Source organism: Salmo salar, chromosome ssa17 (genome assembly GCF_905237065.1).
Source record: "Salmo salar chromosome ssa17, Ssal_v3.1, whole genome shotgun sequence".
Taxonomy (NCBI): Eukaryota; Metazoa; Chordata; class Actinopteri; order Salmoniformes; family Salmonidae; genus Salmo; species Salmo salar.
The window spans coordinates 27,681,455-27,704,938 of NC_059458.1; the positions used below are offsets into that span (position 1 = coordinate 27,681,455).

Below are 23,484 nucleotides of genomic sequence, written 5' to 3' on the forward strand. Positions count from 1 at the left end.
GGGATGCTGTACCAGCTGTATAATAGTGTAGTGTCTGTTATTATGAAGAGGAGATACTGTACCAGGTTATGCTAGTGTAGTGTCTGTTATTATGAAGAGGGATGCTGTACCAGGTTATGCTAGTGTAGTGTCTGTTATTATGAAGAGGGATACTGTACCAGGTTATGCTAGTGTAGTGTCTGTTATTATGAAGAGGGATGCTGTACCAGGTTATGCTAGTGTAGTGTCTGTTATTATGAAGATGGATGCTGTACCAGGTTATGCTAGTGTAGTGTCTGTTATTATGAAGAGGAGATACTGTACCAGGTTATGCTAGTGTAGTGTCTGTTATTATGAAGAGGGATGCTGTACCAGGTTATGCTAGTGTAGTGTCTGTTATTATGAAGAGGGATGCTGTACCAGGTTATGCTAGTGTAGTGTCTGTTATTATGAAGAGGGATACTGTACCAGGTTATGCTAGTGTAGTGTCTGTTATTATGAAGAGGGATACTGTACCAGCTGTATGCTAGTGTAGTCTGTTATTATGAAGAGGGATGCTGTACCAGCTGTATAATAGTGTAGTGTCTGTTATTATGAAGAGGAGATACTGTACCAGCTTATGCTAGTGTAGTGTCTGTTATTATGAAGAGGGACGCTGTACCAGGTTATGCTAGTGTAGTGTCTGTTATTATGAAGAGGGATGCTGTACCAGGTTATGCTAGTGTAGTGTCTGTTATTATGAAGAGGGATACTGTACCAGGTTATGCTAGTGTAGTGTCTGTTATTATGAAGAGGAGATACTGTACCAGGTTATGCTAGTGTAGTGTCTGTTATTATGAAGAGGGATGCTGTACCAGGTTATGCTAGTGTAGTGTCTGTTATTATGAAGAGGGATGCTGTACCAGGTTATGCTAGTGTAGTGTCTGTTATTATGAAGAGGGATGCTGTACCAGGTTATGCTAGTGTAGTGTCTGTTATTATGAAGAGGAGATACTGTACCAGGTTATGCTAGTGTAGTGTCTGTTATTATGAAGAGGGATGCTGTACCAGGTTATGCTAGTGTAGTGTCTGTTATTATGAAGAGGGATGCTGTACCAGGTTATGCTAGTGTAGTGTCTGTTATTATGAAGAGGGATACTGTACCAGGTTATGCTAGTGTAGTGTCTGTTATTATGAAGAGGAGATACTGTACCAGGTGTATGCTAGTGTAGTGTCTGTTATTATGAAGAGGGGATACTGTACCAGGTTATGCTAGTGTAGTGTCTGTTATTATGAAGAGGAGATACTGTACCAGGTTATGCTAGTGTAGTGTCTATTATTATGAAGAGGGATGCTGTACCAGGTTATGCTAGTGTAGTGTCTGTTATTATGAAGAGGGGATACTGTACCAGGTTATGCTAGTGTAGTGTCTGTTATTATGAAGAGGGATGCTATACCAGGTTATGCTAGTGTAGTGTCTGTTATTATGAAGAGGGATGCTGTACCAGGTTATGCTAGTGTAGTGTCTGTTATTATGAAGAGGGGATACTGTACCAGCTGTATGCTAGTGTAGTGTCTGTTATTATGAAGAGGGATGCTGTACCAGGTTATGCTAGTGTAGTGTCTGTTATTATGAAGAGGGGATACTGTACCAGCTGTATGCTAGTATAGTGTCTGTTATTATGAAGAGGGGATACTGTACCAGCTGTATGCTAGTATAGTGTCTGTTATTATGAAGAGGGGATACTGTACCAGCTGTATGCTAGTATAGTGTCTGTTATTATGAAGAGGGGATACTGTATACTAGTATAGTGTCTGTTATTATGAAGAGGAGATACTGTACCAGCTGTATACTAGTGTAGTATCTGTTATTATGAAGAGGAGATACTGTACCAGCTGTATACTAGTATAGTGTCTGTTATTATGAAGAGGAGATACTGTACCAGCTGTATAATAGTGTAGTGTCTGTTATTATGAAGAGGAGATACTGTACCAGCTGTATAATAGTGTAGTGTCTGTTATTATGAAGAGGAGATACTGTACCAGCTGTATACTAATATAGTGTCTGTTATTATGAAGAGGAGATACTGTACCAGCTGTATAATAGTGTAGTGTCTGTTATTATGAAGAGGAGATACTGTACCAGCTGTATACTAGTATAGTGTCTGTTATTATGAAGAGGAGATGCTGTACCAGCTGTATACTAGTATAGTGTCTGTTATTATGAAGAGGAGATACTGTACCAGCTGTATACTAGTATAGTGTATGTTATTATGAAGAGGGGATACTGTACCAGCTGTATACTAGTATAGTGTCTGTTATTATGAAGAGGAGATACTGTACCAGCTGTATACTAGTATAGTGTATGTTATTATGAAGAGGAGATACTGTACCAGCTGTATACTAGTATAGTGTATGTTATTATGAAGAGGAGATACTGTACCAGCTGTATACTAGTATAGTGTCTGTTATTATGAAGAGGGGATACTGTACCAGCTGTATACTAGTATAGTGTCTGTTATTATGAAGAGGGGATACTGTACCAGCTGTATACTAGTATAGTGTCTGTTATTATGAAGAGGGATACTGTACCAGGTGTATAATAGTGTAGTGTCTGTTATTATGAAGAGGGGATACTGTACCAGGTGTATAATAGTGTAGTGTCTGTTATTATGAAGAGGAGATGCTGTACCAGCTGTATACTAGTATAGTGTCTGTTATTATGAAGAGGAGATACTGTACCAGCTGTATACTAGTATAGTGTCTGTTATTATGAAGAGGAGATACTGTACCAGCTGTATACTAGTATAGTGTCTGTTATTATGAAGAGGAGATACTGTACCAGCTGTATACTAGTATAGTGTCTGTTATTATGAAGAGGAGATACTGTACCAGCTGTATACTAGTATAGTGTCTGTTATTATGAAGAGGAGATACTGTACCAGCTGTATACTAGTATAGTGTATGTTATTATGAAGAGGAGATACTGTACCAGCTGTATAATAGTATAGTGTATTTTATTATGAAGAGGGGATACTGTACCAGCTGTATAATAGTATAGTGTCTGTTATTATGAAGAGGGGATACTGTACCAGCTGTATAATAGTATAGTGTCTGTTATTATGAAGAGATGATACTGTACCAGCTGTATACTAGTATAGTGTCTGTTATTATGAAGAGGGGATACTGTACCAGCTGTATGCTAGTATAGTGTCTGTTATTATGAAGAGGGGATACTGTACCAGCTGTATGCTAGTATAGTGTCTGTTATTATGAAGAGGGGATACTGTATACTAGTATAGTGTCTGTTATTATGAAGAGGAGATACTGTACCAGCTGTATACTAGTGTAGTATCTGTTATTATGAAGAGGGGATACTGTACCAGCTGTATAATAGTGTAGTGTCTGTTATTATGAAGAGGAGATACTGTACCAGCTGTATACTAGTATAGTGTCTGTTATTATGAAGAGGAGATACTGTACCAGCTGTATAATAGTGTAGTGTCTGTTATTATGAAGAGGAGATACTGTACCAGCTGTATAATAGTGTAGTGTCTGTTATTATGAAGAGGAGATACTGTACCAGCTGTATACTAATATAGTGTCTGTTATTATGAAGAGGAGATACTGTACCAGCTGTATAATAGTGTAGTGTCTGTTATTATGAAGAGGAGATACTGTACCAGCTGTATACTAGTATAGTGTCTGTTATTATGAAGAGGAGATGCTGTACCAGCTGTATACTAGTATAGTGTCTGTTATTATGAAGAGGAGATACTGTACCAGCTGTATACTAGTATAGTGTATGTTATTATGAAGAGGGGATACTGTACCAGCTGTATACTAGTATAGTGTCTGTTATTATGAAGAGGAGATACTGTACCAGCTGTATACTAGTATAGTGTATGTTATTATGAAGAGGAGATACTGTACCAGCTGTATACTAGTATAGTGTATGTTATTATGAAGAGGAGATACTGTACCAGCTGTATACTAGTATAGTGTCTGTTATTATGAAGAGGGGATACTGTACCAGCTGTATACTAGTATAGTGTCTGTTATTATGAAGAGGGGATACTGTACCAGCTGTATACTAGTATAGTGTCTGTTATTATGAAGAGGGGATACTGTACCAGGTGTATAATAGTGTAGTGTCTGTTATTATGAAGAGGGGATACTGTACCAGGTGTATAATAGTGTAGTGTCTGTTATTATGAAGAGGAGATGCTGTACCAGCTGTATACTAGTATAGTGTCTGTTATTATGAAGAGGAGATACTGTACCAGCTGTATACTAGTATAGTGTCTGTTATTATGAAGAGGAGATACTGTACCAGCTGTATACTAGTATAGTGTCTGTTATTATGAAGAGGAGATACTGTACCAGGTGTATACTAGTATAGTGTCTGTTATTATGAAGAGGAGATACTGTACCAGCTGTATACTAGTATAGTGTATGTTATTATGAAGAGGAGATACTGTACCAGCTGTATAATAGTATAGTGTATTTTATTATGAAGAGGGGATACTGTACCAGCTGTATAATAGTATAGTGTCTGTTATTATGAAGAGGGGATACTGTACCAGCTGTATAATAGTATAGTGTCTGTTATTATGAAGAGATGATACTGTACCAGCTGTATACTAGTATAGTGTCTGTTATTATGAAGAGGGGATACTGTACCAGCTGTATACTAGTATAGTGTCTGTTATTATGAAGAGGAGATACTGTACCAGCTGTATACTAGCGTAGTGTCTATTATTATGAAGAGGGGATACTGTACCAGCTGTATAATAGTATAGTGTCTTTTATTATGAAGAGGGGATACTGTACCAGCTGTATAATAGTATAGTGTCTGTTATTATGAAGAGGGGATACTGTACCAGCTGTATAATAGTATAGTGTATTTTATTATGAAGAGGGGATACTGTACCAGCTGTATGCTAGTGTAGTGGCTGTTATTATGAAGAGGAGATACTGTACCAGCTGTATAATAGTATAGTGTCTGTTATTATGAAGAGGAGATACTGTACCAGCTGTATACTAGTATAGTGTATGTTATTATGAAGAGGACATACTGTACCAGCTGTATACTAGTATAGTGTCTGTTATTATGAAGAGGAGATACTGTACCAGCTGTATACTAGTATAGTGTCTGTTATTATGAAGAGGGATACTGTACCAGCTGTATACTAGTATAGTGTCTGTTATTATGAAGAGGAGATACTGTACCAGCTGTATGTTCAACTTTCTTTCTCTCTCACTTTCACACACTTTTTTATATTGTTCTGTCTCTTTCTTTATTTACTCTCATCCATACATACTCTTTCTCTCTGTTTACTCTCATCCATACATACTCTTTCTCTCTGTTTACTCTCATCCATACATACTCTTTCTCTCTGTTTACCCTCATCCATACATACTCTTTCTCTGTTTACCCTCATCCATACATACTCTTTCTCTCTGTTTACTCTCATCCATACATACTCTTTCTCTGTTTACCCTCATCCATACATACTCTTTCTCTGTTTACCCTCATCCATACATACTCTTTCTCTCTGTTTACCCTCATCCATACATACTCTTTCTCTCTGTTTACTCTCATCCATACATACTCTTTCTCTCTGTTTACTCTCATCCATACATACTCTTTCTCTCTGTTTACTCTCATCCATACATACTCTTTCTCTCTGTTTACTCTCATCCATACATACTCTTTCTCTCTGTTTACTCTCATCCATACATACTCTTTCTCTCTGTTTACTCTCATCCATACATACTCTTTCTCTCTGTTTACTCTCATCCATACATACTCTTTCTCTGTTTACCCTCATCCATACATACTCTTTCTCTATGTTTACTCTCATCCATACATACTCTTTCTCTCTGTTTACTCTCATCCATACATACTCTTTCTCTATGTTTACTCTCATCCATACATACTCTTTCTCTCTGTTTACTCTCATCCATACATACTCTTTCTCTCTGTTTACTCTCATCCATACATACTCTTTCTCTCTGTTTACTCTCATCCATACATACTCTTTCTCTCTGTTTACTCTCATCCATACATGCTCTTTCTCTATGTTTACTCTCATCCATACATACTCTTTCTCTCTGTTTACTCTCATCCATACATACTCTTTCTCTCTGTTTACTCTCATCCATACATACTCTTTCTCTCTGTTTACTCTCATCCATACATACTCTTTCTCTATGTTTACTCTCATCCAAAAAATACACTCATTCTTTCTGAAGTAAGTTAGTGTTACCAACACAGTACATAGACGTGTGTGTGTCTCTGTAGCAGACCAGTAATGGCGGCAGCCTGAGTGACTACTCGTCATCAGTACCCTCCACCCCCAGCACCAGTCAGAAGGAGCTACGCATCGACGTCCCCCAGACCACCAACACCCCCACGCCCGTCCGCAAGCAGTCCAAACGCCGCTCCAACCTCTTCACTGTGAGCCCAGATACACACACACAGGACATCTACTTCTTCACTGTTGACTCATGTATTATTAGATGTTCAAACTATGGATGTTAAATAGATCCAAAATGATGTAAAGGACTTTTAAATGGTAAATGGCTTACAGTGAGAATCTACGGGCCACAGGGAAGGTTGTATGTGACCACCTTCTAGAATGTACAGACACACGCATCATGTCCACTTCCCAGTTCCTTAGCAACTTAGAGAGAGGTCAACAACTGGGTCAAGTTGACTCATAGACACAATAATAACCCCAGTCACCTCTAGCAGCCATTATATGAGGCCTGTTATGTGAAAACTAGAAGAGGGCTGTAACAGACCCTTGTTCAGGCTCCTCGTTCAGACACTTTATAGGGCTTAACTCAGGGCCTCTGTAACCCCTACTTGTTCTCCTATCTCCTTCTCCACAGTCTCGGAAGGCCAGCGAGCCAGACAGGGACAAGAAAGGACTGGAGGGCCGAGCGGACAGCATTGGAAGCGGCCGTGCTATTCCAATTAAGCAGGTATGATCAGATCTGGCCCTCGCCTGGCCAGCCGGCTGCTACGGGGATAATTAGGGTCCGGCAGCGCCGTATTGCTGATTTCCCGGAGAACGAGGGCTGCCTGTGATCAGAGCGTGAAGCCCAGACACAGCCAGGCTCCCTCCGTTTGATGCCTTCTCCTTGATTAACAGCGAAAGCACACACTTGACATCAATTAGAGTTGGGGGTTCTCCTGGGTATTGAAATGAGATCATTAGTATAAGGAGCGGGACGGGATTTCACTCTTACTTTCTTTCACTCTCCCCCCTGCTCCCATCCCTCTGTCCTGCCCCCATCCCTCTCTCCTTGTCCAAAAAGAAAGGGGAGAGATGGTGAGAGGGAGAAGAGGCTGAGGATGGTTAATGAAGTGCAGTCTGCCGGCTGGCATATGGTCCTCCGTTACCCTCTTCCTCTACGTGCTTTTCAAAGCCCTGCCTTTTCCTGTGTGGCGGTGTAGCCCAGCGCTTTGATTGGGGCATCGGCAGGGGGTTGGGGGGGGGGGGGGGTAGGTAGGGAGGGGGAGGTGGAGAGGAAGGGGAGGGGTATTGAACCAGAGAGCTCAAGTGCCCCCCCCACTGTAATCGTGGAGAGATTGTTTGAGTTGGCCTTAATATGTCGCAAACAAGCATGGAGCGAACCAGAGAGGGGGGAGGGGGGGGAGCCTGGCATCTCCTGTGAGCTGCTTCAACTGGAGTATAAGGAAATCAGCCAATTAGCGTGTGCTAATCACGGCCTCTCATATCAGCACGGAGGCCTCGTTTGTAATCCACTAATGAACAAATTGCATCTCTGATTACGGGCCTCCTTTCAACGACGCGGTGCATTTGTTAGCAGCGCTGCAGTAGTTGTTAGTGCCGGGGCCGTGTCGCGCAGCTCGTCGAGGGAGACCGAGTCTCTGTGGTGCTGCTGCGCAAGGAGGCCCCCCGCTGGGACAGCACAGCAGAGAGCAGAGTAAATTGTCTTGTCCCCTCAATCAGGGACGACATGATGTTTACTTGTGAGATGTTTCCATTTATCCCCATACTCCCCACCGGAAGGAAATATCACTATGAAGTAGCAACTGGGTCCTGTGTTATTCCCCAGGCGTCCAGTTAGCATGGACATCATAGCCTCTCTGATAGTGTTGGTCCTCTCTAAACTCTGATAAGTGCCTCTCATCAATCAGGATGGTCTATTAGTCACATAACCCAATCTGCCATTCAGTCCTGTCTATATGTAGACAGTATAGCAGCAGAAATTCATGTAATTGACCTATGCATCCCATCTATGGTTAGCAATGTTTTTAGTCTGCGTTGTGGCGGTAAACGGGGGGATGACGTGCAACTGGAAGTGACTCAGAGGAGAGAGCCCAGGCACATACTCATTATGGTTATAGAGCAACAGAACACAGCTGTGAGTGTGTGTGTGAGCTTTTGTCTGGAAACGACAGTGACCATGTTGTGCTTTCTATAAGGATCGATGTTGAACTACTTGTCAAACATTTGTCATGTGATGAAGATGGATTGGAAGAGCTGCTACACAGTGCCAGATATGTGTGTGTTCTCCTGTCCCTGTAGAAGAGCCTCTCTCTCACTCACACGTCGTCTCTGTCTGTCTGGCAGCAGTACAATCCTCCTGGGTCCAGCCACTCAATTTACATAACTCCTGTGAAGTCAATGGCTGATAATGATGTACAAATGAAGAGGGCCACATACACATGTCACTGGTGGCAGATGGGAGGTGTGTGTGTGTGTGTGTGTGTGTGTGTGTGTGTGTGTGTGTGTGTGTGTGTGTGTGTGTGTTTTAGAAAGATGACGTAGACCAACAGTCTTAAAGAACCCTCCATCATCATATGGGTTCGGCTGTGGCCTCTGTTGAGTTGCCCATTGTTTCCCCAACATGAGACATGGTGAGCCAGGCCCGGCACGACCACACACACACTCAGCCCACCTGACAGCCGTCAGCCCCAGACAGACAGAGGTTGGAGAATAACACGTAGTCGGCAGCGCTCCGAGGCATCGGGCCAGAGCTGCTTCTCTTTTTGGAGCTGGATGTTAATTGATTTGATCATTCCCCGTGGTCTTTCCTCTTGGAGAATGTGTATCTCTGTATGTCTCTCTCCATCTCCCCTCCTGCCTCTGTGTCGGCTGCAGGCAGACCTGTTCCCTAATTAGTGAGTGTGTGTGTGCGTGTGTGTAGATGGCAGCAGCTTAGCTACCTGCCTCCCTATTAGCACTCAGTTTACACTCCATTTTAATGAGTCCTGCTGAGTCTGACTCCTGCTTCCCTCCCTCCCTCCACACACACCACCTCACCTTTTCTTGTTGAACACGTTCAGACCTGGTCCACAAATTGTACCAGACGCACAGTATGCTACGACTCCATACATGCCAGGTCTCCCTCAGAGGGGTAGCAACACAACTCATTCACTGAGAGGACGTGTTCCCTGACTGGCTCGTTTTGGTTGTCCTTCCTTGTCTGTGTTGAATCACTTTGGCAGATGTCTCCTTCTGTTAGGTTGGCTGAGTCGCACGGCGGCTCCTTAAAGGTACAGTCATCATCGGCGGTCAATTAAACACGCGATGATGATGAGGAGGATGATGATGATGAATGTTATTATGAATCAGTGGCGTCAACAGCAACGCTGTTGGTTTTTGGCATCAGATCTTAACATGTTGTTCAGAAACTACAGGTAAAAGGGATTGCCTTTGCTCATAAATATGGGTGACTTGTGTGAGATCACTTGACTTTACATATGGAAGATAATTAGGGTAAACAGTAGAGAACAACAGAAATGGGTTTTTAAGAGCCGATACCAATTTTTGGGGGTCAAGGAGGCCGATGGCTGATTAATAAATAGAATTACATTGGAGCATTTTGACGAGAACTGTTCCCAGAGACAAGCATGTATGCAATAACAAATCAATTATACAACCATAGTCAATTTGACTTTATCAATTTAACTACCCAACAACATAAAGGTGGTAATCATTTATTTGAATGGTCAGTCTCTTGATAAACTGGGTAAATGAAGATGGCGTAGGTCTACTCACAATACAGGTGAATTCATATTCAATAGGAGTGTATGCCTGCATTGAGCTCGTGTTGGCTGATTCCAATGCTCTTTGGGGCTACAGGTGACAATCTGTTTCCCTTTCATTTGGGACCATGTTAGGCCTACTGATAAATAACATTTTCATAGAAGTAGCCTATTGCTTTATTTTATAAAAATGTGAGCTGTCTCCTTTAAGAGAAAAGACACCACTTGCTTGTCATGTAGCCAGGCAGTAGGTACTATTCTTCTTTTAGGAGAATATAACAGTCCCTCATCCCTGTTGAGGGTTTTGTTGCCTCAATACAGCTAGAAGGAATTGACATTTTAAACCTATAAATGTATTAACATGTATATAAGAAAACAATGTCAAGATGTTACTGTTCCCTCTGCTAAAATGTCCTGGAATGCAGCCCTAGGACAAGTGAACTGGAACAAAGTCTCGTTGTTGTCTGGCAAATATAATATACAGCGAGGGAAAAAAGTATTTGATCCCCTGCTGATTTTGTACGTTTGCCCACTGACAAAGAAATGATCAGTCTATAATTTTAATGGTAGGTTTATTTGATCAGTGAGAGATAGAATAACAACAAAAAATTCCAGAAAAAAACGCATGTCAAAAATGTTATAAATTGATTTGCATTTTAATGAGGGAAATAAGTATTTGACCCCCTCTCAATCAGAAAGATTTCTGGCTCCCAGGTGTCTTTTATACAGGTAACGAGCTGAGATTAGGAACACACTCTTAAAGGGAGTGCTCCTAATCTCAGTTTGTTACCTGTATAAAAGACACCTGTCCACAGAAGCAATCAATCAATCAGATTCCAAACTCTCCACCATGGCCAAGACCAAAGAGCTCTCCAAGGATGTCAGGGACAAGATTGTAGACCTACACAAGGCTGGAATGGGCTACAAGACCATCGCCAAGCAGCTTGGTGAGAAGGTGACAACAGTTGGTGCGATTATTCGCAAATGGAAGAAACACAAAAGAACTGTCAATCTCCCTCGGCCTGGGGCTCCATGCAAGATCTCACCTCGTGGAGTTGCAATGATCATGAGAACGGTTAGGAATCAGCCCAGAACTACACGGGAGGATCTTGTCAATGATCTCAAGGCAGCTGGGACCATAGTCACCAAGAAAACAATTGGTAACACACTACGCCGTGAAGGACTGAAATCCTGCAGCGCCCGCAAGGTCCCCCTGCTCAAGAAAGCACATATACATGCCCGTCTGAAGTTTGCCAATGATCATCTGAATAATTCAGAGGACAACTTGCTGAAAGTGTTGTGGTCAGATGAGACCAAAATGGAGCTCTTTGGCATCAACTCAACTCGCCGTGTTTGGAGGAGGAGGAATGCTGCCTATGACCCCAAGAACACCATCCCCACCGTCAAACATGGAGGTGGAAACATTATGCTTTGGGGGTGTTTTTCTGCTAAGGGGACAGGACAACTTCACCGCATCAAAGGGACGATGGACGGGACCATGTACCGTCAAATCTTGGGTGAGAACCTCCTTCCCTCAGCCAGGGCATTGAAAATGGGTCGTGGATGGGTATTCCAGCATGACAATGACCCAAAACACACGGCCAAGGCAACAAAGGAGTGGCTCAAGAAGAAGCACATTAAGGTCCTGGAGTGGCCTAGCCAGTCTCCAGACCTTAATCCCATAGAAAATCTGTGGAGGGAGCTGAAGGTTTGAGTTGCCAAACGTCAGCCTCGAAACCTTAATGACTTGGAGAAGATCTGCAAAGAGGAGTGGGACAAAATCCCTCCTGAGATGTGTGCAAACCTGGTGGCCAACTACAAGAAACGTCTGACCTCTGTGATTGCCAACAAGGGTTTTGCCACCAAGTATTAAGTCATGTTTTGCAGAGGGGTCAAATACTTATTTCCCTCATTAAAATGCAAATCAATTTATAACATTTTTGACGTGCGTTTTTCTGGATTTTTTTTGTTATTCTGTCTCTCACTGTTCAAATAAACCTACCATTAAAATGATAGACTGATCATTTCTTTGTCAGTGGGCAAACGTACAAAATCATCAGGGGATCAAATACTTTTTTCCCTCACTGTACAGTTGAAGTCGGAAGTTTACATACACTTAGGTTGGAGTCATTAAAACTCGTTTTTCAACCACTCCACAAATTTCTTGTTAACCTCTCTAGGGGGTGTGGGACGCTACCTTCCCACCTGGCCTACAGCCAGTGAAATTGCAGAGCGCCAAATTCAAAAACAGAAATACTCATTATAAAAATTTATGAAACATACAAGTGTTATACATCGGTTTAAAGATTAACTTCTTGTTAATCCAACCACGGTGTCAGATTTTAAAAAGACTTTACGGCGAAAGCAAACCATGCGATTATCTGAGAACAGCGCCCAGCAGACAAATCATTACAAACGGTTAGCAGCCAAGAAGGGGAGTAACAAAAGTCAGAAATAGCGATAAAATGTATCACTTACCTTTGATGATCTTTATATGATTGCACTCCCAAGACTCCATGTTACACAATAAATGTTTGTTTTGTTCGATAAAGTCCCTCTTTATATCCAAAAACCTCAGTTTTGTTAGCGCGTTTTGTTCAGTAATCCACTGTCTCAAACAACATCCGATGAAATTGCAGAGCGTGAAACTCAACAAAACAGAAATTCTCAGAATAAACATACATAAAAGATCCAAATGTTATACACCAGCTTAAAGATTAACCTCTATGGGCAAGGTGGGACGCTTGCGTCCCACCTACTCAACAGCCAGTGTAATCCCGTGGCGCATTATTCAAATACCTTAGAAATGCAAAACCTTACATTTTTCAAACATATGACTATTTTACACCATTTTAAAGATAAGACTCTCGTTAATCTAACCACACTGTCCGATTTCAAAAAGGCTTTACAACGAAAGCAAAACATTAGATTATGTCAGCAGAGTACCCAGCCAGAAATAATCAGACACCCATTTTTCAAGCTAGCATATAATGTCACATAAACCCAAACCACAGCTAAATGTAGCACTAACCTTTGATGATCTTAATCAGATGACAACCCTAGGACATTATGTTATACAATACATGCATGTTTTGTTCAATCAAGTTCATATTTATATCAAAAACCAGCTTTTTACATTAGCATGTGACTAGCATGTGACTAGCATTCCCACCGAACACTGCCGGTGAATTTACTAAATTACTCACGATAAACGTTCACAAAATACATAACAATTATTTTAAGAATTATAGATACAGAACTCCTCTATGCACTCGATATGTCCGATTTTAAAATAGCTTTTCGGTGAAAGCACATTTTCCAATATTCTCAGTAGATAGCCCGGCATCACAGGGCTAGCTATTTAGACACCCAGCAAGTTTAGCACTCATCAAAGTCAGATTTACAATAAGAAAAATGTTATTACCTTCGTCAGAATGCACTCCCAGGACTTCTACTTCAATAACAAATGTTGGTTTGGTCCAAAATAATCCATCGTTATATCCAAACAGCGGCGTTTTGTTCGTGCGTTCAAGACACTATCCGAAAGGGTAAATAAGGGTGACGAGCATGGCGCAATTCGTGACAAAAAAATCTAAATATTCCATTACCGTACTTCGAAGCATGTCAACCGCTGTTTAAAATCAATTTTTATGCCATTTTTCTCATAAAAAAGCGATAATATTCCGACCGGGAATCTGCGTTTAGGTAAACAGACGAAAGAAAAGAAAGCATTCGGTCGACTCGGGCACGCGCCTAAGCCCATAGTACTCTGAGCGGCCACTTGCCAAAAGCGATAAAGTGTTTCAGCCAGAGCCTGCCTCGATATCGTTCAGCTTTTTCCCGGGCTCTGAGAGCCTATGGGAGCCGTAGGAAGTGTCACGTTATTGCAAAGATCCTCAGTCTTCAATAAAAAGAGCCAAGATGAAACACAACTTCTCAGACAGGCCACTTCCTGCATGGAATCTTCTCAGGTTTTGGCCTGCCGTATGAGTTCTGTTATACTCACAGACACCATTCAAACAGTTTTAGAAACTTTAGGGTGTTTTCTATCCAAAGCCAATAATTATATGCATATTCTAGTTACTGGGCAGGAGTAGTAACCAGATTAAATCGGGTACGTTTTTTATCCGGCTGTGTCAATACTGCCCCCTAGCCCTAACAGGTTAACTTCTTGTTAATCCAACCGCTGTGTCAGATTTCAAAAAAGCTTTAAGGCAAAAGCAAACCATGCGATTATCTGAGAACAGCACCCAGCAGACAAATCATTACAAACAGTTAGCAGCCAAGAAGAGGAGTAACAAAAGTCAGAAATAGCGATAAAATGTATCACTTACCTTTGATGATCTTCATATGGTTGCACTCCGAAGACTCCATGCTACACAATAAATGTTTGTTTTGTTCGATAAAGTCCCTCTTTATATTCAAAAACCTCAGTTTCGTTGGTGCGTTTTGTTCAGTAATCGAACAAAGCGCGGTCACAACAAACAGACGAAAAATCTAAAAAGTACCATAAAAGTTCGTAGAAACATGTCAAACGATGTTTCTAATCAATCCTCGGGTTGTTTTTGTCATAAATAATCGATCATATTTCAACTGGACAATAGCTTCATCAATAGAAAAGGAGAAACAAGAAAGGCGTGCTCCCGATCACGCGCTGGACTCATGTCTGGAAATATCCACTGTCCTCTCATTGAAATTGGTGTTTCTCTGTCATTTTTCAGAGTAAAACCCTGAAACAATGCCTAAAGACTGGCCACATGTAGTGGAAGCCATAGAGATTGTGAACTGGGTCATAAGTCTTTGTATGGTGGATAGGCTTTTAATGGAAAAACAGGTATTTCAAAATAATAGCACTTCCTGGATGGATTTTCCTCAGGTTTTCGCCTGCCATATCAGTTCTATTATACTCACAAACATTATTTTAACAGTTTTGGAATCTTTAGTGTTTTCTATCCAAATCTACCAATTATATGCATATTCCAGCTTCTGGACCTGAGTAGCAGGCCGTTTACTTTGGGCACGCTTTTCATCCAAAATTCCGAATGCTGCCCCCTACCCTAGTGAGGTTAACAAACTATAGTTTTGTCAAGTCGATTAGGACATCTACTTTGTGCATGACACAAGTAATTGTTCCAACAATTGTTTACAGACAGATTATTTCACTTATAATTCACTGTATCACAATTCCAGTGGGTCAGAAGTTTACGTACTCCAAGTTGACTGTGCCTTTAAACAGCTTGGAAAATTCCAGAAAATTATGTCATGGCTTTAGAAGCTTCTGATAGGCTAATTGACATAATTTGAGTCAATTGGAGGTGTACCTATGGATGCATTTCAAGGCCTACCTTCAAACTCAGTGCCTCTTTGCTTGACATCATGGGAAAATCTAAAGAAATCCACCAAGACCTCAGAAAACAAATTGTAGACCTGCACAAGTCTGGTTCATCCTTGGGAGCAATTTCCAAATGCCTGAAGGTACCACGTTCATCTGTACAAACAATAGTACGCAAGTATAAACACCATGGGACCATGCAGCCATCATACCGCTCAGGAAGGAGACGCGTTCTGTCTTCTAGAGATGAACGTACTTTGTTGCGAAAAGTGAAAATCAATCCCAGAACAACAGCAAAGGACCTTGTGACGATGCTGGAGGAAACAGGTACAAAAGTATCTATATCCACAGTAAAACGACTCCTATATCGACATAACCTGAAGGGCCGCTCAGCAAGGAAGAAGCCACTGCTCCAATACCGCCATAAAAAAGCCAGACTACGGTTTGCAACTGCACATGGGGACAAAGATTGTACTTTTTGGAGAAATGTCCTCTGGTCTGATGAAACAAAAATAGAACTGTTTGGCTATAATGACCATCGTTATGTTTGGAGGAAAAGCGGGAGGCTTTCAAGTCAAAGAACACCATCCCAAATGTGAAGCACGGGGATGGCAGCATCATGTTGTGGGGGTGCTTTGCTGCAGGATGGACTGGTGAACTTCACAAAATAGATGGCATCATGAGGAATTTAAAATTGTGGATATATTGAAGCAACATCTTAAGACATCAGTCACGAAGTTAAAGCTAGGTCTTCCAAATGGACAATGACCCCAAGCATACTTCCAAAGTTGTGGCAAAATGGCTTAAGGACAGCAAAGTCAAGGTATTGGAGTGGCCATCACAAAGCTCTGACCTCAATCCTATAGAAAATGTGTGGACACAACTGAAAAAGCATGTGCGAGCAAAGAGGCCTACAAACCTGACTCAGTTACACCAGCTCTGTCAGGAGGAAGGGCCAAAATTCACCCAACTTATTGTGGGAAGCTTGTGGAAGGCTACCTGAAACGTTTCACCCAATTTAAACAATTTAAAGGCAATGCTACCAAATACTAATTGAGTGTATGTAAACTTCTGACCCACTGGGAATGTGATGAAAGAAATAAAAGCTGAAATAAATAATTATCTCTACTATTATTCTGGCATTTAACATTCTTAAAATAAAGTGGTGATCCAAACTGACCTAAGACAGGGAATTTTTACTAGGATTAAATGTCAGGAATTGTGAAAAACTGAGTTTAAATGTATTTGGCAAAGGTTTATGTAAACTTCCGACTTAAAATGTATCTAATAAGGTGAAAAAAGTATCATACCAACTCATTCATAGAATCTACCCTGTAAAGACCTTTATTATACACAGATTTCAAATAGCTATTGATAACAAATGTGTATTTTGTGGTTGTGACCCAGAGACTCTTAAACATTTATGTTGGGACTGTTCTTATGTCAGAAGATTATGGAGGGAATTAGACAATTCTATTTGAAAAGAAACGACGATTAATGTTCATCTGAGAGACTCTGATGTTGTTTTATTTTGATCCAAATGAAATGGACCCTGATTTACATTTCATTGTTCATTTGTTTATCTTTCATGGAAGATTCTTTATCCATAAAATGAAGTGGGCGGAGAACAAACCCCTCTTCACATTGTTTAAGATATCATTTCTAAATAATATTTCAATTCTAAGTAATTGTAAAAACAAAAATTAAATGCATACCATAAAACGTTTTGACAAATTGAAAATGTATCTCGATATGTAATACCCCTAGGCATTTATTTTTTATATTTAACCTTTATTTAACTAGGCAAGTCAGTTAAGAAAAAACATCTTATTTACAATGCCGGCCAAACCCGGGCGATGCTGGGCCAGTTGTGAGCCTTCCTATGGGACTCCCAACCACGGCCGGATGTGACAGTGTGTCTCGGGAAGGGAAAGACAAGGCATGTAGCTAGATAACTCAGATTTTTTTTTTTTTTTTCCCAAATCTTTATTTAACTTGCTGTAAATAACAGTAACATGCAAAACATAAACATAACATAACATAACAGCCAGAGGGAATCCAAAGAAATTAGAGAAAAAAAAAAAAACTATTATATCAAATCAAATACAGACATATATCGAATACATTTTTTTGACATATTGTTTTGTATACGTTTTAAAGATTCTACGTACTGTTCCAAATCAGATAAAAAAATTAAGAAAAGGGGCTTTTTCTTCATAAATTTTGATTTATGGATAAAAGATTTTCCTAATAAAATAAAGAGATTTATGACATACTCACGTTCAATTGTGGAATCAGTGTAGTAAAATAATATGTCAAACTTAGTAATATCAATGGTTGTATGCAATTTGCGGCTAAGATATAGTTTTACATCAGTCCAAAACACTTCACTATATAAACAATTACAGAATAAGTGTTCAATAGATTCAGTTTCTAGTTCACAAAAACTGCATTCACTGGTAACGTCAAATATATATTTAGAAATCAAGCTATTACACGGATAGCATCTATGGATTTTCTTAAAGGAGATCTCCTTTACTTTATTGGTCACCATAAATCTGTGTGGAGTGAGCCAAGCACAGCGCCAGTTTACATCAAACGATGAAGCCCAACAAAATATCGCGGAGGGAATAGACTTCCTGTAGAAAATATCCCTTATTAAACGATTGTTGAATTTCGTATCTAGTAGACCAATGCCATTCACCTGAATATCGCTTACAATCGGAGATATTCCAAAATATGCATTATTCTGAAGTAAAGTTTTTATCCCACTAGGTATAGCTTTAATAACAGTGTCATATTCCTTGCTTGAAACCTCAAAGTTGTATATTTCCATAAATTCTCTCTGTGTAAATAGATTCCCACTGTTATTAACCAATTGGCTGACAAGAACAATGTTTTTCGAGAACCATTTATGGTTAAATAACATCTTATTTCTATGTAATATTGACCCATTGTTCCAAATAAAACATTTATGAGGTGAAAAGTTGTGTTTATACAACAAAGCCCAGCACATTAAAGCCTGCTTGTGAAAAACCGCCAGTTTCACAGGAATTTTACCCACAATATATGGACATTGTAGTAAAAAATTAAGGCCGCCGAACTTCTGAAAAACAAAATGAGGTATAATATTCCAGAAGCTATGAGGATTTTTTATGTACCTTTTAATCCAGTTGACCTTTGATATCTGATTAAAGAGAGTGAAATCTAAGACATTTAGACCGCCATCACAAACCCTGTTGGTGATAACATCTCTTTTTATCTTATGTGGCTTGTTTTTCCATATGAAGTTGTACAAAAGCCTATCTAAGGTACAGCAAGTGGATTTGGGAATGTCAATAGATGAAAAAAGATAGGATGCACGAGATAGCCCCTCAGCTTTGGATAAAAGCACCCTTCCTTGAAGACTTAAATCCCTCCCTAACCATGAGGATAATTTTTTTGGACAGATTCAGTTACAGGGTTCAAATTAAGATCATTCATAGCCTTAAGATTTTTGGTGATCTTTACACCGAGGTAGGTTACAGTATCTTTTTCAGAGATGTTACAATCTGCTGGGTTGACAGCTCCTTTCACAACAAACAACTCACATTTGGAAAGATTTAAAGTCAAGCCTGAGATTTTGGAGAACTGCTTCACGATATCCAATGCTAATCTAGCTTGAGATACATTTTTCAAAAAAAGTGAGGTGTCATCCGCCAGTTGGGATATCTTAAAAATCTTCTGAGAAAATATCCATCCAGTCAGATAATAGTTGGTGGAGATTTTAATATGGTTTATTCTAATGAGACTGATAACTCAGAGTTAACAACGTTGTTGGTGAAATTAGCAATTTTTTTTGCGTTATGGTTTGCGAACCCGGTATCACCAAGAAAGTTCCAGGGTAACTTGAGTGAACTGACGTTAGCTTCATAACTAGCAAAGTTAGCTCTCTGCTTAATATCGTTGATTAACTTACCTAGCAAGCAAGCTACCTGTATGAGGTTTTGTAAAGTGCTGCAGACTGTACGGACATTGTTTTGCCTAACAGCAAATTAATGAACACTTTCAAAATGTTTCCATTCTGTGTAGCATTGTTAAAGTGTGGTAAATGCAGCATGAGTGGGTCGCTAGCCAGCAGCATAGCGGTTCCTCGAGGACAGGCTAACTAGCAATGAGTGGCGCTGACGTGCAGGAGAGAAAAGTGCCGTCGCGCTGTAAGGGGGAAATCGTCTATGCGGATGACCGCTCGTTCTCTAAACAGATACGTGAATATGTGTGTGTTTGCTTGAATTGCGTTGGTGTGTGTGTTCTTGGAGCTCTCTCCCAGGATTACTGACTCCCCAGTGTAGTTTATTTTCTGTTAGCCCAGATCTCATTAGGATGGGCTGTTGTTCTGACTCCCCCTCAAGGTGACTAGAGTTGGTGTGTGTGTGTGTGTGCGCACGATAAAGGCTGTGGAAGGAAGAAGATGCCTTCATTAGTTAGATGGTGCTCATTAAAACCTAACACACTGCCAGCCTGGCCAAGCTAGGAGTTTTCAGCACACTGGACTTTTATAAAGAGGATGGGGCGGACTCCCACTCTGCAGCAATTAGACTACCCAAAGCCCCAGAGGTCCAGCTTTTCTCACACACACACACACACACACACACACTCTACGCTGAGTGTGGGTGTGACAGGGTCAGAGTGTCACCTAGCTACACGCGTCAGGCCGTCGTGTGTCCCTCAAAACATGGCCTCCACTGTGGTATTTAACTGTGCAGATAGACGCTCTTCTGCAAGACTTGTGTGACTTCAGTACCTAGTGGGATGTTTGTCGACAGCTTTATTGCTTTTAGAATGTTTGTTGTTTCCTGTTCTAGGTCCCGTGTGGCTCAGTTGGTAGAGCATGGCTCTTGCAACGCCAAGGTTGTGGGTTCAATTCCCACAAGGGACCAATACTGGGGAAAAGTATGAAAATGTATGCTCTCACTACTGTAAGTCGCTCTGGATGAGAGCGTCTGATGGAATGACTTGAATGTAACAAAAATGTTCCAGGGTCATGATGGGGTCATTGACTGCTGCTATTACCTGGTATTTTACCCAGGATGCAACATGGCCATTCTAAGCCTCTTCTGTTTGGGGCTGAGGGTTTGTTTAAAAAGCGAATGGCGAGCGGACATCGGCAGCTTTGTTTACAGACGGTGTTTACGGTGGCGTCTCCGCGGACATCTGCTCCACGCTCCTAATTAGCCCGTAATTACCGAAGAGATAGAGACACTCACTTCGCCAACACGTCTCTGTCAAATGAATTTACTGTTGACTTAGACACCGGGGCTGTTGGCCTAGACAGAGGGGCATGGAGCAGCAATGGGAGGTAGAGAAGGTTAAGATGCGGGTCCTGGTTCATCCTAATAGTGAAAGGTGGTCTTTCCACAGCTTCGTAGCCCATCTCATCTTGACATTCAATAGTGATTTGTCCGTCCCATCCACGTGTTAGCATGTCTAAATGCACATTCCTCTTTTATTTGGCCCTAAGTACTTTCTTCCCCATTACAACTTCTCACAGATTTGAGTTATGATTTCTTTTTTTCATGTTTGAAATGAGTCCAAAAGCATGGACGCGTGTGGTTGGGGTTGGCTCCCTTTGTGAGGAGCTGATTAGTATCATGGTAGTAATTGCCTATAGTTGTAGAGAGTGGTGTAACATTAGATGAGCACAGGGCTGGGTGGTTTTGACAGTCTCCCCCTCTGCCTCCTCCCCTCTGAGGCCTGGTTCCTCTTAGTAAGGAGTTAAATTGGATGGTTAATTCGGCTGTTATTTACCCTGTAATTCATTAGTTTCGCCCTGCCATTGGCAGCGGGCAGGCTGTAATTTCACGCTTGGCAATAAAAGATGTCTCATAATCTGCTTCATTTAGCAGCCAAAGAATTTAATGAAATTAACGGCGTCTCCTAATTAAGACGGTGAATATTAAAGACCTGCTATCAAGGCCCTGTAACGAGTGGCGACGCGATCCGCCTTCCGCCGGATTGGGAAAATATCATTTCCCAGGGAAAAGGTTGTCGCCGTGACGACCGCTCGGAGCTATTTTGGCCATGATGACATTTTTGTCATGCACTCTAACCCCTGGAAATGAGATTTGAGGGGGTTGAGGGTGGAGGGGGTTGTTCTTTTTAGTTTTGGAGAAATAATTAAATGAGAAACACACCGGCATCAATCAGAGAAGCGTGGTGGCTTTTAGATTGTGTGATGGTTCTGATCCGGTTACAGTATTCTCTACTGAGCAGTAGACTTTCTGATTGATATAGAGTTGTTCTGTCTGAACACACTGGGACTCAAGTGTCCCAATGGTGACTGTTGGTTTATGGTGCATTGTGTTTGTGTTTGTGTGTCTGTATGCTAGACCTGATTCCCTCACTGAGAGTACTATCAGTCTTGGATTAGTTGTCTGTTTCTACCCATCCTGTTGAGAAACAAGTCTCTCTAAAGAGCTTCTTTAACAAGACTGATTAGACAAAAGAAAAATTGTCTTCGACCCCAGGGGCTTCTTTTAACTCGTTCAGGAAAGGAAAGAACGAATGTGTTTCTTTTCCATCCATCCGTCCTCTCTCTCTCTCTGTCAGAAACGGTAGCAGGGCGAGAGAGGCTTTATCTGCTGATGAATTGAGACTGCTGAAGTAAGGTTTGGATAATTGAGTTTCTAATTAATTACCCAGAACTCTTATCAGATAAATCAGTTGCTAGGCTACATCTCAAATGGCACCCTTTTCCCTACATAGTGCTCTGCTTTTGATAATAGCCCTATGGGCCCTGGTCAAAAGTAGTGCACTATTTAGGGTTCTATTTTAGATGCAACCAGGGATAGAGGAAGCATTTTCTTCTTCGTTGGTATTTTATTTGATCTGGTTTTCGCTGCTCGCCCCGATATGCTCCCCTGGGCCTGCCCTTTCCTGTCCTTGCCTCATCAACGCTGACCTTGTCATAAATGCCATGATAGATTGTGTGTGTGTGTGTGTGTGTGTGTGTGTGTGTGTGTGTGTGGGGGGGTCAGCTGTTTGTTCACCTGCAACCGTCCGACTGTGATAAGGTGAAAATCTGAGGCCGCACCAGAACCTAACCTGCTAATATAGGAAATGCACTGTAGGCTACAGTCAGAGACGGCGGAATGATTTTTGACAGGGAGTGCAGGATTTTTTGGGCCTGATTTAGATATGTTTCTGCTTAAAATTTCTGACATTTTGGTAGGCTATTTGTTGGTCAACTTCTCTGTAATTAGATACAGGCAGCTTCTCTTCTGTCATACTGTATGTTGCTCTAGAAGACTACATAAACCCTTGCTCAGCAGAATGTCATAAATGTGTAGAAGGAATGCTTTATTTGGCACCGGTCAAATTTTCTCTGTCATGTGCTTCTTTCGCGTTGCAAAGATGTTTAGGGACCGTGGAGAAAATGCAATAACTAAAAAAATAAATACATGGGAACATTTTTACAAATGTCCAAATGACATCAGTTTGACTGTTTGTCAGGAAATAGAAAGCTGTGGAAATGACCAACATGTTTCTGATCAGATCTCAGTTCTGATTGGATGGATGTTTTATGTGGTTGAAATACTATCAGTTTTTATGATGCTGATAAAGATGGCACCTCTACAGACACGGCACCTGCAGACAGTATCTAACTGTGCATTTGCATTTTCTCAAGATGCTGAAGGAAATCATATTTCTCCATTTGAAATGTAGCCTACATTTGGTGTATAGTTTTACTGCAAGAAATGCCTAAAGCTGCAATATGTAACTTTTTGGGCGAGCTGACCAAATTCACACAGAAATGTGAGCTATAGATCTATCTAAGAAGTGGTATATCTCTTCTATGTGATCTATTTCTATGCTTCCCGTTCTTAAGTTTTGTTTTTGCATCTTTTACTTCCGGTTTTGTACACCAGCTGAAAAGACAATATTTTGGGTTATGAAAAATATATTTGACAGTGGTTCAGATGGTACAATGATACACAACGACTGCTGGTTTTGTCACATAAACTGAAATTAGGCAAACTATTTTAATTTTAGCAACCAGGAAATGGTGTCATGATTTCTGCATATTGCACCTTTAACTCTTCAGGAGTTAATATTAAGGCTATGTGAGAGGTTATAGTCCTACAGTCAGTGTCCAGATTTCAGTTTCCTTTTAACCCATCTGAAC

General features: G+C 40.9%; 1 protein-coding gene across 1 annotated transcript in view; it reads left to right on the top strand.

Moving 5' to 3' along the window:
• agap1 (ArfGAP with GTPase domain, ankyrin repeat and PH domain 1) overlaps nucleotides 1–23,484 on the top strand; it is a 310,237-nt gene that overhangs the window by 182,092 nt on the left and 104,661 nt on the right. Inside the window, 2 exon segments of the mRNA XM_045699311.1 lie at nucleotides 6,266–6,421; nucleotides 6,859–6,951. Coding sequence (XP_045555267.1) covers nucleotides 6,266–6,421; nucleotides 6,859–6,951 — 249 coding nt within the window.